The sequence below is a fragment of the Balearica regulorum genome, chromosome 8 (assembly GCF_011004875.1).
Source record: "Balearica regulorum gibbericeps isolate bBalReg1 chromosome 8, bBalReg1.pri, whole genome shotgun sequence".
Taxonomy (NCBI): Eukaryota; Metazoa; Chordata; class Aves; order Gruiformes; family Gruidae; genus Balearica; species Balearica regulorum.
Window position 1 is genome coordinate 23,592,882 of NC_046191.1, and position 18,187 is coordinate 23,611,068.

At 37.0% G+C, this 18,187-nt stretch overlaps 1 protein-coding gene across 6 annotated transcripts in view; it reads left to right on the forward strand.

Annotated features, from left to right (window-relative positions):
• Positions 1-18,187, forward strand: part of NTNG1 (netrin G1) — a 159,804-nt gene that overhangs the window by 110,743 nt on the left and 30,874 nt on the right. For 2 of the 6 annotated variants that reach the window (XM_075760081.1, XM_075760083.1), the window contains exon 6: positions 16,534-16,701. The exons of 2 other annotated variants lie outside the window; for them this stretch is intronic. In XM_075760081.1, coding sequence (XP_075616196.1) covers positions 16,534-16,701 — 168 coding nt within the window. Of the gene's footprint in view, positions 1-9,341; positions 9,408-11,321; positions 11,382-16,533; positions 16,702-18,187 lie in introns of all 6 variants that reach the window. 2 more of the 6 variants (XM_075760087.1, XM_075760085.1) reach the window with 2 other exon arrangements.

The window sequence follows — 18,187 nt, forward strand, 5'->3', positions numbered from 1 at the left end:
GTGTACACAGTCGTGACACGTTAGCTGATTACAAATAAAGCAGGCAGCTAGAAATGGGATCCTGCTGCGGCTAGCTGAAAGAACATTCCCCACAGCCTCAGCTTTGCAGAGGCTTTAGACACAACTTGTGTGACGCAGGACTATCACAATGATAAAACATCACAGTAGTAAAATGCAATTTGCCATACCTGATAGCCAACTGAAAAGCTTCTAATAATTTGGGTAAAACTGCCTCGCTTCTTACGATGCGGGGTCAGGTCTGTCAATTTATAAGTCAGCTAGGTTTACTTCAGCTCATGAATGGTGCTGATTTGTTAAGCTCTAGATGGCAAGTTAAATGCCATCAAAACTAGCCTCCTTGCAGATGAGAGCAGCGTTAACAGCTGAATGCCAGGGCATCTGTTTTGCAGCTTTAAATAGTGAAACAGCCTCAATGACAGTAACACGCAAATGAAAGCCTTCAATCTTAATAACGTCATTTTCCCACTGTAGTATCTCCTTTGGCATTTGCATGACTACAAATGCACAGTGATACGCTGTTTTCAAAACCTTGTGTTTATACATGTATTTTATAACCAAAGAAAATGAACTAAATGAAAGAGAAATTTATGTCTGTTCTCAGGAATATTCCTGCCACTAATAACAGAAATGGGACGAATGGGAAAATAGCTCTTTGAAGTCTGGTTGTGCTATAAGTTTCTTAGTACTGTGTTGCATGGACAATATGGTTGTGTTTTCACTTCACGCTCCATACAGCCTTCGTCACCACATCTACCATTTCTGAGCATCAGCAGATGTTGGCCTTTGAAAACTTAATAGGGAAACTCAAATACCTTTTAAACAATGGTGACCTGAAAGGATGCATTGTTGACCTCTTTGTATTTTACTCTGGAGTGATTAGTACAGTTTATCTATTACAAATGGAGAAAATTTTGTTTAACATTCCATAGGAAATACAAGAGTTTCTGCAAGTCTATGCTTTATCTTTAATCTGCTGTAAATACCTTGGAATAATATGTGGTAGAATTCAACAAATTTCTTTGCCTACCTGGAAAGGATAAAACACGAGCATCTCTTCGTGAGCACAAGTAAATACTGATACTCTGCTTGTTTTTTTCACGTGTTTTTTCTTAAATAGCTCAGGGGGAAAATAGTTCTACTTGCACAATGTTCTGAACATCTTTCCTATAAAATAGAAATAGCAGAATTATCGTTAAACAAGGATAGAACCCATAAATTTATCCTGGTCTCTAAGAGAATTTAACAGAAGTACAATTAACGCATAAAAACAAACAAGATTAATTAGTTGTGGCTGCTTTAATGGATTCTGCATGATTTCTTCTTTTGTCTATGCTAATACAATGTTTGTGTTCATATCAGCGGAGTTTTTCCCCATCTGGGGACAGGGAGTTACTCTCAGGAGATACACTTTGGGTTTTATTTTGCCTGGCAGCAGACACTAAGGGGGGGGAGGCGGGGAATGGCATTAGCTTTTGTGTGTGCTTCAAGCTTTTCCTAGTAAATAAGGAGGATGGGGTTGGGGCAGGTGGTTATGAAGACTAAACTGCCAGCATACAAAGAAGATGCCACTGCAAGCGATGTTCATTTAACACTTTTAAGACTGCAGTGAAAGCAAGCAAAGAAAAATAAATTTACCTGTGTGCACATGTATGTATCATTCTCTATTCCTTTTTTACCTCAAAGGATCTTGTATTAAAGCAGCTCATCATTAAAGTTTGAACACAAAGAAAGAGTGGTCATTATGTAAACATCCTTTCTGATCATCTAGAAGAAAAAGAAAGAAAAAAAAAAATCAGAGCTTTCCCATTAAGGTCATTTGTACCTGCTGTTGTCTATCAGTTGAATAATAGGTTCTCTGCTCATTTCCAGCATTCCTGATTCCAATGCTGACCCTTTCAGCATTTTTCAGCCATGTCTGGAAAAATACTGGTGAAAGTGTTAGCAATTAATGAGTCCCAAAACCATTTCATAATTGTAAGCAATGCTTATATACAGTATGTAAATATTCTGAAAGGTACATTATTTTACTTGCTAAAATAATGACTGTACAATTTTACACAGACCAGTGCATCAAAATGTTCATTCTTGTGACCAAATACCAAAGTTACTAATCTGTACATATATGCCTTCAAAAAGTTGATTTTTCTAAACTATAGCTTCTATCCTTATTCCTGTAAAGCATAACTCCACTAATTATGCTAAACAGTTTGTTATAAAGGGTATAATTAGATACAGGATAGGATAGACATGATGTGCAAATAGCTCTGTGTGGGTGATTATCACCTTAAAGCCTGCTGGTGGCAGATGAGTCAGAGTTTAGAGACAGACCGTGCACCCAAGTGCAAGATGCAATCACGATAATCAAATGGTATTTTCTGCTTTGTTCTCCAGGGTTTTGTTCTTCTTTATAGCCAATTTCAAATGAGGAGAATTTTTTTTAATGATAACAAATGCAAGACACAAAAGGAAAAAAAAAAAAAAAAAGACTGAATGGGCATTCTTATATTTTATTGTTTTCTTAACCTTGAAAGATCTAGTAGGTATTTTTCTGGAACTAAAATATTGTCAGGTTGAGTGTAGCTTTATTTGGTTTACATACTCATTATGAAATTTTTGGGTGGTAAATATATATCTTAAAAGGTCGTGAGAGCAAATACTAGTGGATTTTTTTTTTCTTTTTTATAACATCACAAAGTATTTTGCCCCCTTGCGGTACCCGAGAAGTTCTCTCATTAAATATACAGTCATGGGATCAAAGCCATTACAATGCCAAGCTCTGGCTTAGAGTATGTACACAACACCCACACATGCCAGTAGGATATAAACATGCATAACTAGGTTGGACGTTACTTTTCTATTATTATTCGAGGTCAGGTTTTACAGAGAGAGCTGTACTGTTGAGAGATCATTAAGTTGTTTATCTCCTTAGAGCACGTAAATATTGTCTTCAGACTATATCTACTATTTTGGATGTACTAGCAAAATGGTCTCATTTCAATTCAATTTTATCTAAATCTGACTTTTTAATAAATAATAGTGTTAATCAGGCTCCTAGTCTAAGGCAATCACCTTATCTAAGTAACTGATTATATTATCAAGCCAGTAACAGTATTTGTTTTCTCTCCTTTAATACTTCGAAGCACTCAGAATTTTTCGTATTAACAATTAGATTAACCATTACATGAAAACATTACTGGGCTGAAATAAAATTCTGATAGCCTATGTGGTACAACACACTCGTTTGAACACTGGATCTGAAAGAATCTGTTAGATAAAAGACATTGTGAGTAGTTTATTTACCTGGTAGGATTCAGAACAGAGACAGTTTTCTTCTGCATAACTGGGATTTCACCCTTGAAGTTCAGTAAGCGGCGCGCCTGCGCTGACCTCAGCGCTGAGCAGAAGCCGTCTGCAGAGTGATTTCTAGTGCAGGGTCAGAAACTGCCAGGGCTGCTCCAGGGACCACCGACCGGTTGTTGGGGTGGGATTTGGGGGAGCCTTTCTTTCAGTTGGTGTTTTGCCAGATCCACCAATTTTAACAGATAAGAAGAGCCATTCTCACCAGTCTAGTAGACATGGCCACTTACAGTTCAGTATTGTTACTCATTCTTCATCCCAGTTTACCTTCATCATCTTAGGTTAGTTAAAAACAGTGCATCAGTCAAATTGTCTTTTCAGTGCTTCTTTTTATTTGCTGTAATATAGTGGAAATTACTTAGTTCACAGTTACCTTTCTTTTAACCATTAATAGGACACTATAGAAAATAAGGTATTGACATTTCAATGTGTACCATGGTACCCGTGCAAACACATTGCACTTGCAATATACAAGTTTAGCAACAGTTACTCAGGGAAGTTTATAGAGAGCAGACATGATCCATGAAGATACTTAAAAATCTAATTATCTATAAAGCGCAGGGAGCAATTGCTAGCAAAAAATGCACTTCTATATTTTACCTTCTCTTTTTCTTTCTGTACCTTAGACATGTAATCAATTTATTTCATAGAGTATGAGGGAAGAATGAGGTTTCCAAATCAGCGTTCTGATTTTTAAAAAAAATAATCTTGATTTACTGTTCTTCATCAGTTGTGAATTACTGTACAATAATCCCAGTCGACCAGCCAATTTTCAGCATCTTTGTAGGAAAAAGCAGAAATCAATCAAAATAAAAAGGAACAACCCCTGCAACCCATCAACAGAATTTTTTTTTTTTTTTGTCAGGAGAAAGTACCTAAATATTTCCTTCCAAAAATACTTGAATTCATTGTGGACTTTGGCAAATATTTTAGTGGAAATGCTTACAATTGAAGAATACTCCCTCAGACATCATTAGTTCGAGAATTAGCCAACACATTTGTTAAAATCAGTAGGTTTTTTTCTGATATCTGAAAGTTTCCAGAGCTGGATCATTGGATTATTTTTTTTAAAGCCTCTAAAAAGATCACTTTCTTTTACTCTAAGACAACAAGTGGACATGTAAAGGACTAATTGCATTTAAATTCTTCCAACAGTTATAAAAGCTGTTATGGCTGAGGAGCTGCCATAAAACAACCACATCTTCACATTTATGCAGAATTCTCCTTTCTTCAAAGGAACAGGTATGAAATTTCCTACATTGCTCCAAAAAAGATTGCCTAACATTTGGCAAAGTATTTTTTTTAAACTTATTAAAATAAAGGGGTGATTAAAAAAAAAAAAAAACAAAAAACAAAAAAAACCCAACCTGTTTCAGCAGTTTTTCTTCCCTTTTGATGAGTTAGATTTTGCAGCATTATGAAAGTGCTGGAAGGCAAATTTTATGTGGGGTAGGTTATCATGACTTCAGACAGACCTTACGAGATAGAAATGCTGTAATAATGATAGTGTGATTGTTGCAATAAGTGATGGAATATGATCTGATATAAACACACCCAATTATTCCAGCAGTTACTAAATCTGCCATTGATTTCAGTGAGCACTGGTTTTTATTATTCCTAATTTTTGGTCTAACATTAATAACTAAACCCACTGTCATACATACAACTCCACTGTGCTCAGCAGACATCTATATTTTAAAATAGATATTTACTCTCTACTATTCATGGTTTAAAACAGGCAGTGGCAAGGCCAGTTTTCTATGACCAGAAACACGGACTTCTACTAGAATCATTAAGCTTACACTGACAATTTTTTTACTGCTTTTTTGTGTTTTAAATAGAAGTTGAAGGAAAGTTAAAAAACATCTTAATCAGAGTCTCTCACTAGGGTTTCGTTATTGTTATTACAAATTAAATAAGTAATGATAGTTGTCAACACAAGTGCTCCCTGTCTGCCATTAGAGTGACCATTATTTAAGACTTACTGATTTATTTGTAGTAATTTTCAGCAAAGGCATTGTTTGTGGACCAGGTCAGCAGAAACAGTCTAGGAGATGAAAATACACCAGTCTGCCATAGAGCGCAGATGCCCAGGCAGCACCATGGTCTTCACACACTCCATCACCTGTGCTCTTCATCCCTGAGGAAGGATAGCCCCTCTCCATGGGAATACATTTTAATTTTACTGCTAGCTCAGTACTTTGTTGGAGTGGGAAACCAAAGTGCCGATTAATTTCTGCCAACATCACAACAGGTGTTTTTTCATGTGCAGCTGTCTGGTTGGAATCAGGATGAAACCACTCGTTCGTTTCCACTGTTTCCCCAATCTGAAGCCATGAGGTAGCCCCTGGTGCAGACCGCAGTCCCAGTGAATACTTGAGACGTGTTTTCTTTGTTTAATATAATAGGTCATTCCAATACTGTATATCCAGAAAAGGACTGGGAGGAAAAAAAACCCAAAATTATCACACACCTAATAAATATCATGCAATCAGTTCCTCCTTACTTCATTAAAGTAAGATGGTTTTCCAACAGTTATTTTCTGCATATAACTGGAACAATAGTAACTAAAACCGCAGAAACTTCCAATGCAAATTTAAAATGTCATATCTGATCTTCTGCTCAGTCATACAGCTCACATATCTCTACTCTTAGATGCCTACAGTAGCTTCACTTTTAAATAATAACACTGAAATGTATTTTTAGTGTCTCTTTTTCACATTTCTATAGCCTCGTTTGCCCAGAATAATTGTCATAGAATATATTACAGTAGATTTATGTATCTTCTAGAATACGTACACCAAAATTCATTAATGATTCTGGCAAATAATTACTTAATTACAGAATACACTGTCCATACATGGAAGTGTTCTGGAAAAGCTTAGTTTATCTAGTCAACTTCTCTATAAATAAAACCCTTAGTGGTAATCACTGAGGACTAGAAATATTTTCATAAGTTGCTAGAAAAGAATAACTAGCTGCTAAACTAATCCTCCCAGTGCCTGTTCAAAGGATGACTCATCTGCTCCAACATACTTGTGGGAATGGCAGGCAACCTTCTTTGACTTGGATGTCTCACATACCTTTTTAGATAAAGCATTTAAAATTGTCTCCATTTAAAAAAACCAAACAAACAAACAAAACCACAGAAAATTTCAAAAATAAGAATAAAGGCCTTTATCAAGAAACCTGTAATCTTGATGATAATACAGTCCATGAATAAAGATTTAAGAAAAAAATATTATCTTTACCAAAGATTTAAAAAAAAAAAAAAAGGCAGCTAATAGAAACATTAACCACATTACCAACCGGCCCAGAGACACCAAAGACAGCAGCCGGTCTCAGCTGGATATGACCCTGAACAACCTCATGTAACTCTGAAGTTGACCCTGCTATGAGCAAAGGGTGGAACAAATGACATCCAAAAGTCCCTTCTAAGATGATCATAATTATCACTAGTAACTAGTAATAATCACTAGTAAAAATACTTAATTAGTAGTCTTCAGGCACTGTAAATATTCCCTTTATTGTTTTGGATGTCCATTAAGAAACTCAGCTCAATGTAATCTAATTTAAAGGGTCAGAGAATTTTTAATTATTTTGCAGTAAGTCACAACCTCCATTTTAAGTAAGTTTGCTAAAAGGAGCACAGATCTATAGCATTTATAGGATTGCTAAGAAATATGTAACATTGATTTTTCTGTCATACAAGTAATGATTTTATTTGGACAAGATAAGAGATTGCTTGGGGAAATCATCAGAAGAAGATTACATATGAAATATTATTGATTATATGAATCAGATTATAGAAAATATCTGATTTCTTATATCGGACTTACAGTTTATTAAATGACAGATATTCTAGAGGGTTAGTCCTAAGGCATTACAAAGCTCTGATGCTATTACTTTTACTTCTGGTAATTCCTAGGCCATTTCACTTGAAGACCATTATGTGTGTGAATTTTTGGAGTAGGCGTGCAGAAGTAGGATATTGGAAGCTCCGGTCTGAATTCTTACAGGTTTTCTGCAAGAACCCTGATGTTGCGCAATGGCTAAAAGACAAAAAGGCTGAGCGGACAGCAGGACAATGTAGTCAATAAGGATTGCTTTTCCTTTTTAAGGTCCTGATTTTTATATGTATTCTCTAATGTCCAGTCCCTTTTAAATCTTCAGGTCAAACCTAAGTGTTCCTAAAACTACCAAAACTTTTAAGAGTGAATTAACTCTGCAAGTAATTTGTCTGTGTGTGCTTAAACTTCTTTAACATAATCAGTCAGTCAGTTTTTCAGGAGGAGGAGGAAGGTGGTATCTCAGGTGCATGGAATTACAGTCTTTCAGTGGGCTAGGGTTATCATACCACCTCAGTAAGTATGGCTTTTAGACCTTTTGTCATACACTCTATTGTGTTTGCACTTCCTATGTGTGTGAATTGGTGGATCTGACCAGTAGAGGCAGGTTATTTTGAATCAATACATAGACTACTTGAGAATCTACCAAACTGACTCAGTTTTTCTTTCTTCCATGTTCTTGATAAGGAAAAAGCACCAAAATGCAAGAATATGATGTAATGATGTGATTATATCACAGTTTGACCTATTCAGTTGCAGAAGACTACCTAACAGTGAATGGCACAGTGCAGGTCATCATCCTTTCCTTGAATTGTTTTCTATGTGGAAGGACTTTTGGGACAGCCATCCCCACCCAGCCCATTTCGCTTCACCCTTGACAAATGGGTCAGAAGATACTATGGAAAAAAATCATGTCCTCCTTCCACATCAGATGTTTGAAGCCCCAGTCCTTTTGTCATACTATCCCTGCAGGTCTTCCGCTAAGGTGGACATAACAGTGAAACACGCCTTCTTCCAAAAGACCTATGAGCCTAGACCCTTAATGCCAACCAGGTTGCGATAACTGCAATCTGTTCACTACCCAACTGAGCTCCTTGTAGGTAAAAACGAAGAAATAGCTGTCTCCCCACTAATATCACTGCTATGTGGGCTAATGTGACTGTTAAGGAGAATCTCGTTCAGCTCAGAAAGGACACAACCATTGCAATACTCCCAGAAGATGATAAAAATGTGGTCCGAATGTGATGTGCAAACCTAGAAAAAAAGATTATAACAGAAAAATAAGGAGAGTATAAATACCATTTCCCAGATCAGGACCCAAAGAAAACCTTTCTTTCCTCCTCCAGCAACCGTGTCCCCTTTATTTACTCTCAGCTCCAACACTGAGCACCGTTCTGCTGAGGATTATCACTCCCCTCCAGCCCCAAAGCACACTGACCAAAGGATATAAAGCTCTAAAGAGACATAGCTAATTCTTTCACTGAGAGACAAAATGCTTCTACGTGTAGGTAACGCATTATGTGAGGCCTTTAAGAAATGTAGACATTTAACGTTCTTGCAAAAAAAAAAAAATCAAGCTGTAAAATAGATCAGTAGAGTTGATAGGAAATAGATACAGCACACAAAAGTGTGAGAGCAAAAGAAAAGGCCCACTCTACTGGTAAATATATTTCTTCGGATAACAGAAATAGAATTCACTCAAAAAGGCCCTAAAACAGGATGTTACGGTAAGATACGTGTCTTTGGTAAGAAATCCATATTTGTCTGATAATGTCATTTTATCTCTACAGAGCAGATTTAACAGAATATGTTCCTGTTTTGTTCCTGGTGTTAGAATCACATATATTGGTCTAGGATATCTTCTCATCAAGAAAAATTATATTTTAAACCACTGAAGAGAAATTGTTATGCACAGTATTTTATGTCCATTTGGTGTTTTGGGAATCATCAATTGCTTGTTTTCTTGTTCACTGTGGAGTCGTGTAATGTTCAAGTGCAACCTAGACTAGTCCAGTAATGGATGTTTGTAATCTATGTCTTTGTCCATATGCTTGCCTGTTTAGAACAGTATCACAGATGTAAATAACAAAACCTGATTTTTCCTGATGCATGCAGATCCTCCAAAGTTTGATAGGATATGGCCGAATATTTCTTCCCTTGAGGTTTCTAAACCAAACCAAGGTAGGATGCTGTCAAATTCCTAGTGGTCTAAAATTACTGAAATTGCTTTCAAGGAGTCCCACATGGTGGCAAAAGTAGTAACAATGATAATCAAACGCATTTTTCTTCTGGTGCTAAGTAATGCTATTCTGTGAGAAAATAGTCATAAAACAAACCTTACCTGAAAGGTCTTCCAACACTCAGATTATGCACATCATCACTGCAAAAAGTCTGGAAAAGCAGATGCACAGGCTACACATACTGATATACAGAAAGCCCTAGGTAACGTTGGACTAGTTTAGACAGCAGTCTCTATTTTGAGTAAGTTTCGAGATCCTTGAGTGAGAAAGATTGTCATTGTCTACATCAAACCCATTTTTAATGTCTTGTTTCCACTTTGTTTTCCCAAGTGAGCTGAGAGGTATTGTCAGCTTGCATGCCATCCACAATCCAAGCAAGTTCTCCGCAGGAGAGACTCATAGCTTTCTGCAATTGAGTGCCACACAAAAAATTACTCACAGGCTGCAGCACGATGATTAGTGTTGAAAGAGGCAGAACAACTTTTTAAGATGACTAATAAAAGTAAGGTTCTTTGTTATTTGAAGTTGTATTCAGCTGTACTTCACATTTCAAAACGATTGTTCATTATAAAAATGAACATCCTTTTGCTCTCCTTATTTACTGCCTTTTGCTCCCAAAAAAATGCCTGCAGAAATCTGGCCCGTGGCTTACTTTGATTGTACAAAGGGTATACTTTCTGTGCTATATCACATACGGATGGAGAATAAAAGTAATAAAAAGGTGATCTAGAAAAGACCTCCCAAACTGAACAACATGTATTTGGAAGCTGTTAGGGAATTACATTGGAAGGGCTGTAATTAAATCCATTGATCACAATGACCAAATCAAAACATACGCATATACATATAATGTCTGTCATGTTACACGTGCAAGCTACTGTGTGCCCAAAGTAGAAAATACTAATTGATCTGTGATGTCTGTAAGGATTAGTAATGTACTTTAGTTTGCATTATTCACATATATTTTAAATTAAATATCCCTGGTGAAGTGTTCCTTGGCATTCCAATAACTTCATTTAGCCCATGTTACATTTTCCAAGCTTTTGCATATGTTCCTCAAACAAACAAAAAAAAAAAACCCAGATTGATCTCTGCTCCTCTGCTCTCTGTAAGGATTAGCCTACATTATTCACAGGAATTTTAAATCAAAACATTCTCAGTGAAATGATATTTAGCATTTCTAATGCATTTCATAGCTTAATTCTACTGCTTGTGATCTAAGACTTCATTGCAAAATAAGTCTTGAACAGCAAAAAATTATTCAGTGTTTCTTCCCCCAAAATAAGAGTTTTAGTAAATTTAGTTTTGACATTTTGTTAGGGAGCACAAAACACAGAATCTTAAAAGCATTTCTATTCGGATTATGTGTTTGCAGCATATTGTTACAGTGTTTAACATTGATTGTAAATACTTCAATCAAGGATAGTGTATGAAGAGAATAATTACAGAAATCTGCCTATACTTAATACTATTTTATTGCGTTTTCTTTGTTTATGCTATTAAGACAGAATAAATATGCACGTAAATTTAATAAAACCCTTTGCAGACCACTCAGGTTACCATACAGTCATTGGTCATGGGTTGGGAGAAACCATCAAATAACCTCTAACACAAAACCACCAAAGTGTGTCGACATGAATTACAATCCCTGTCTTTATCTTGGATATTACAGCAAAAAATGATTCAATACTTGATAGTATCTACCTTATTTTCCCTAACTTTCACCCTTTCCTTACAAAAGAATAACCATTGTTAATGTTAATTTAAAAGTTAGAAGATAAGCTTATTTTAATCTTTTGATCTGTTCCTATATGATACCTTTTCTAATTTACTGTTCATTTTATTACCTGTCCAGTTGCTCCCAAATTAGCTATGTCAACTGTTTCTTCTGTTCAAGTTGCAAACCACAAGAGAGGTAGGAATTCTTGGATTCATACAGTGATTCCATAGTGCTCTGTGTTGTGAAAACATTGCACTGTATGAATCTGGAATATCTGTGAAGTGTACCCTTCAGCTTACTGGTGAGGCATCTTCATTGACAACAACAGAAGCACTAAGTTGCATAAACATAAGCCATACAAAGAAAATAATAAATCTGCTGCTTAGACAGTTGCTGCTGGCATATAAAGTGACATGGCATTTGTTTTTAAAGGAGTTAAATGTATGAATATGACCACTCAGATTGTTGCCTAGAAAGTAAATGTTTGCTAGAGTCTTGTTTTCCTCACTGATGTGCGTAAATTGTAAAAGAGGATACATAAGCAGATTAGTTGAGGGCAAGCGATACATTAAACATCATTGTCCATATCCTCCAGAAGTATCTGTAAATGCCATGGAGCGTAATGCATAGTTCTGTCTTTTAATGCATTGTAAGTGTGCCTTACATCTTCATTTTATTGTAACAGTGTGCAAATTCAGAGTGTAGGCATTGCATTTTGAACTGATGTTTCAGTGTTTTGTCAAAGTAATAGAATTATATGGGCATAACGAAGGATGCCAATATTCGCTCTGACTTACAGGCAACCTGTTTCATTTGCATATCTGTCATTCACAGTGTGAACCCTGAGATCTTATCATTGTTCTCCCTCATCAATTTATCTGTAAAGAGTATGTATAAAGATGTTTTGTCTTTCTGTAGCTATTGTGAATATCTCGTTATTCATGAAATACATATTAACAAGGAATAGGGATATTAACGAATGTTTGAACTTAGTTTGACCCATTTGATGAGATCATGGTAACAAGCCGTGCTGTTTGTTATGAAGCAGGTAATTTCTAAGGTTACAATGAAATCTGCTTTGTTTGCCTTTTGTTAGGGTATAGAGGAGAAACACAAGAGTTACTGGAAAATGAAAAAGAAAAAATATTTAAATGATTTCTGAATGCATTTTTCTTGGAATACTCTTTGTGCTTTTAATTAGAAAATGACTAATAGCTGTCTCATGCATTACCTGTCTTAGTTTAAAAGTTACACTTCCCTTCCATGTGTGTTGACCATTGTTTCATGTGATGACATTTCATGTTTTACTGGTCACAGCTGAAGCTTCAGCTGAACCTTGTCTCTGCAGTACATAGTATGTCATATCAAAGATGTAAATGCATAGCATTAAAACAGGAAAAAAAGTATTTAATTTATAGAAACAAAACAATTAAATGGTCAGCCTCTTTATGAGCCTCCTTCAATGGGTAATTTTATCATGCTTTCTACAACAGGATCAAGATTGTTGCAATAGAATCATTGTGTTGGAAGTAGTCTTTAAAGGCTCATACAATCAATCCTTCTGTGAGTTGGCAAGGGATTTGACAATTCCTCAATAATCCAAAGACAATTATCAAATCTAACATGGCTATCTCTTCTCTCTTTTTCCTTCACATTAAGCTATCTTTACCTCTCCTCTGAGGTTTTATTTTCCAAACCTTTGCTCCTTACTGTTATTCAGCTTTAAACTGTCTCCAGTTTATCTGGGTCTTTTCTGACCTGTGGTACTCAGAACTGAAAGCAGCATTCTCTAGCACTGTAAGCTCATGCCGTTTCATTGTTGGTAAACCATTTGCAGCCTGATTTTGATAGTTTCCCCATCTCTTTCAGTGACTGCGTGGCTTTGCCAGTGCATGAAAGTGGTTGGGCTGCTAGCCAAAGACATGTGCCTAAAAACCTTAAGCTGTGCCTCTGACAGGTGCAATCAGCAGGCTACTTTCTGGTCTTGGTGTGCTGGTTCCGGTGAACCACACCAGCTGGAAAGGCCATTCACCATTGACAGGTATTAGCTTCCCAGCTGGCATGATGCTGAATGCAATTCTACATGTTGTGTTTGACTGGTTTAGGGTAGCACCTCGTGTAGCCAGTGGAGAAAATAATTCCAGTTCAATCTTATGAGGACCCTTTACATAGCACAGAAGGATGTAAAAACGATTCAGCAATCAGGCCAACAGCAGTAAGCAAAATAAGTTCGTAGTATTGCACTAGAAAATGGGGGGGGGGGGGAGCAAAAATTAGCAAAAAATTGATTTAATCGTTACTTGCCATACGTTTTTTTTCTTCCTTTGCACCATTGCTAATCTTTGATCAGATGTTAGAGTGTTTTTGAGCTATTTTTTTTCCCTATACCATGTAGCATTTACCGCTCTGATGATCAAGATTCCTAGAGCTTTCCTATATCTTAGTCTAAGTTAACTTTGAAACAAAGGCTTTCTTTTACACAGCAAAGTTGTTACAAAAGAGCAGTACGTATAGGAATGCAAACAAATATCAGAATTGGTCTCATTGTTTACCTTTAATGTTGATGAGCCACATCTGAACTTGCGTAGTCCTTCTGCATATGTTTAGGAGCATGTGTGTACATCAAAGTCGTTCGTAATTATTAGATGTTTCTTCAGTCCAAATCATAACTTGGAGCAAGCCTTGTTACAGAGTGAATTACTTATGTGCAGCTTTGTTTCCTGTGCTTTTGTAATGGCTAATTGTGTGTAGTAGTAATATCATTGAAGGTCATATCACAAGTTCAGAGTGGAAGTAGTGTGGTCATTCATTCACAGAATATTCTCAATTTCTTTCTGCTAGTTTAAACACAAAAGATGATGTATCATAGTCTGATTTACTGGTTCTTCTTTATAGTCTGTGTATTTTTGAAACAAAAATGTAGTATTCTGCTGCGTGTTACTGGTTCAAAAAACAAGGTAAATTATTTCCTCTAAATTCACCTACAGCATGATTATGTTTTAGCCACAAGTTTGACAAACATCCCAGTACGGTATAGCCTCACCAAACCAAATTGTCTAAAGGTAGCAGAAGACAGGTCCTTTGTCAGAGAGACTAAGACAGCATTGCTTCTGAATGTGAGATTCAGAAGGATCAGATTGCTCATCACTAACTAGTCTTTCTTGTATTAAAAATCAGACACACAAAAAAAACCTTACAATTGTAACAATTTTCCCTGTGACTCCTGTTTGCTAGTGCTCGTTTCCACTTTTAGATCTGTTGTCTCTGCCCCACACAGACAGCTTTTACTCGAGCAGGACAGATATACTAGGGGAGAAATGCTGCTGAGTGGCTGGCTGAGATGCTGAACCATACTGGCCAGCTGCAAAAGACAACAAACATTAACACTTTTTTATCTCCCCCCTCAATTATGCCAAGTGGTAACGTACCGAGACTGATAGACCAAATGTTTTACTGTACTGCTGCAGTTACAGGCATCAAAATTATCAGACTGGTGTGAACCAATGCTAAACATTGATTTAGCAGTATAACATTGAAAAGAACAAGAATGCATATATGTTAACTAAGTGTATATATGTAAATTGAATTAATGTTTCCTGGCAGCAGAAAGGCAGCTCTCAACATTGCAACATATGTTGTGCTAAGCATTGTACAGTATAAGATGCTGTTTACAGTGCACTACATCAGACAACAGCCAAAGAAGCATATGTGTATTAGGTGTGCATAACATACTCATAAACATAGCGGTATCACTATTTCTTCATAAAAATACAGATAGACACAAATACTGTATCTGACACCCTATGCCAAGGATCAGCAGGCTCATTAGGTGCCCCAGCATAATCAGCAGCGTACCGTGGGAAGGGCAGCACAGGGGACTTACCCCTGTTGTGTACAGAAACATTTTACACCCTGTGCTATGGCTTTATCTAACACAGGCTAAGTTAACTTCAAAACCTTGAAGCCCGTCCAAGTTACTGCACCCAGTACTCCATTACTGCAGGAAACATACCGTACTCTCTCTCACCAGCTAATAAACTACATCTCTAAAGCATCAGTGGTTTTGCTACAAATTGGAAGAGTGTTTGAGAATGTCGGTGCCCTAATGGCTAGATACCATCTCCTAATTTCCAGTTGAAATTTCTCAATGGCCAGTTAACACCCATTTGTTCTTGTGCTGGTGTTGTCCATTAGCGTGGATATTCACTTAGGATGGCAGAAGGCTATCTCCTTGATGTATTTATAGCCCAGTGGTATCCCCCGTCTTCAGTTTCCTGGACTAAACAAGCCAAATTATCCTAATCTTCACTTTTTAAATAGGCTCTCTACTTCTCTGATCATCCTAATAACCTTTCCTGCATTCATTCTGGGCTCAATCTGAGTTGAGTGATCAGACTTACGCACGCTTTCTATGCAAAGCATAGCTGTGCCTTCTATAATGATATTGACACATTTCTAGTTTTGACTTAGTCTGCATGAAACCAAGCACTGCTTGTGATTAAAGACTAAAAGGCACCAGCATTCTTGGTTTAATGAAGGGGTTTTTTAAAAGTGGCTGTCATGCCAGCTGCATTTCAGATGGCTGCAGTAAGCGTGCTTTCTATTCAGTACGCATTTCAGAATTTTTATGATCTTTTCTCGCCCAATTGTTTTTCATCTCAGAATATAAAAATGGGTTAAATGCTTACCTGAGAAGTACAGGAGAAGTAGCTCTTAAATAGCACCTCTCTTCTTTCCTTTTCTTCTCTGTTGTTTTAGGAGGTGCTGGCCAAAATTGTCAAACTAGAGATTTGTTTGGTCTTGAAATAAAACAGTCAGGTTCCCAAGGTGCTTACCAGTTACAGTACCCAGAGTTCAGTAGTATTTTTGAATACTCACCATTTATGTCAGAACAAAGCTTTTATTTAACTTATAGTTGTGGATTTAAGCGTGATGAAGTTTGACAATTTTGTCCACTGTATTTAATATATTTAGTATGAGGAAGTTTTTCCCATGTCTTGATTTATACTCATCTCAACTGTGCAAAAAGATGTGCATTTCTATCAGCGAAACTGAGCCTCCAGTACCCCTGAAAGGTTTACAACTGCAAATGCTTCAGTTCCATCAGGTCTGCCAACAACAGCCAACCTTCGACGTCATGCCATGGTCGTCGGGTCACGCTAACCTGCCTGAAACAAACTTCACTTTCATTGCAGATAAACATCTGCTGTTGTCCATGTTACATTGATTAACATGTATGTGCCATTCATTCATACTTCTATTCATGGTTCATTTTTACTAAGCATGTAATGTGCTATTACTCTGCTGCTGTATACATTTTGTATACATTTTTGTTCTTCCTTGAAAGACTGCGAATGCTTCGGGCACTCCAACCGGTGCAGTTACATCGAGCTGCTCAATACGGTCATTTGCGTGAGCTGTAAGCACAACACTAGAGGTCAGCACTGTGAGTTATGCAGGCTGGGCTACTTCAGAAATGCTTCTGCAGAGCTGGACGATGAAAATGTGTGCATAGGTCAGTCCCGGGATAACTGCGGCTTTTCTTCTCAGCCTTTTCAGCTACTGGCAGCTGCTAGGGACCGCTGCTGCTTACTTGCCAGTTCAGCCAGAATGAGCTTTTTCAATGGATAAGAACAACTGTGTAGACTTTTCACCCCATTTCTGTTGCCCTTGTAGCCCCAAGGAGGTATTTTGAATCTCTATATGACAATGAACCTCTCGGGCTAAGGATCCTGGGAAAACTTTCCCAGGAAACCCCGAGAAGCTGATGGTGCTGTCCTTCAGCAGGAGGGAGCCACACCGGAGTTGCACATGTGAAGACTGAAGGGTTGAGTCATCAATACCTGTTCCCAGTCTAACTTTCAGAATTATTAGTACAGACTCTTGAATACTTGCCTGGAGACTTGAAAAGTTGCCAGCTGCATCAATAGGACATGGGGAGTAGTGTTTATTAACCCCTTTTATTCACTTTTAAATTTCATCAAAACACGTTGCAGCTAATTCTGCTCCCAGGCACAGGGCTGTAGATGCAGTGTTACCTCCCCTTTCCTTAGAAAGGAAAAACTGAAATTATGCCCACATGGTTAGGAGCAGAATTTGCCAAATTGGTTTGACATGACGTCAATTCAGAAAAGGGATTCCTAGGTGAAAACAGGGCCTTAGACCTAGCATCTGCTAGAAATATCCAAAACACAGAATTAAAGAAAATTTCAGAACATAATAAAAAAAGCATATTAGGAAAAAAGAGAAGATCTTTATCACACTAGAAGAATATGCATTGTTCTCATGTCACCACAGACAGTTTATAGCAAAAGTTAGGACACTTTAGGTGAAGATTGAACGTAGTCAATAAGTAAGCCTCATACAACTGCTAGTTGTAGTTAACAGGTAGCCACACAAGGCACTGTTCTAATAACAGAGGTGGAAGATTTATTATCTAATGTTTCTTAGAGACATAAGCATTGGTAGAAACTACTCTGGATTTTCATTGTAATTTTTTTTCCTTTCCATTTTCCAGGAAGCAAAAAGAAAGAGTAGTTATAAGATTATTTTTTTTTTATGCCAAAATAGACTATGGGTGTATAAATTATATTTTAATATTATTTATAATCCATTGCTAAAATTCAAGCCAGAAACTATTTAGGTTGCTATTATTTGTTTCAGTCTGCAGCTTGACAGATTTACATTTTATTTTGTGATAAACACCCAGATCCATCCACACACTGCATTTCACGTGTCCTTCTTTTAACTTTGCTTGGCAAGACATTCAGAAAATGCATGATCTCCTTTGACATGAATTAGTCTGAGCTAATAAGAATTTTAGTAGGCAAGTCATGATTTTGTATGACTGTGCTGAAGAGATTAACCCAATCAAATGTTCTTGGAAAAAACCCACTGTCCCTCATATTTGGTTGATGTGGATGATGGACATCATCGGTATGACATCAGAGCTGTATAATTTCAGCTGCCTAAATAGGCCTAATGAATACGACACTAAATTA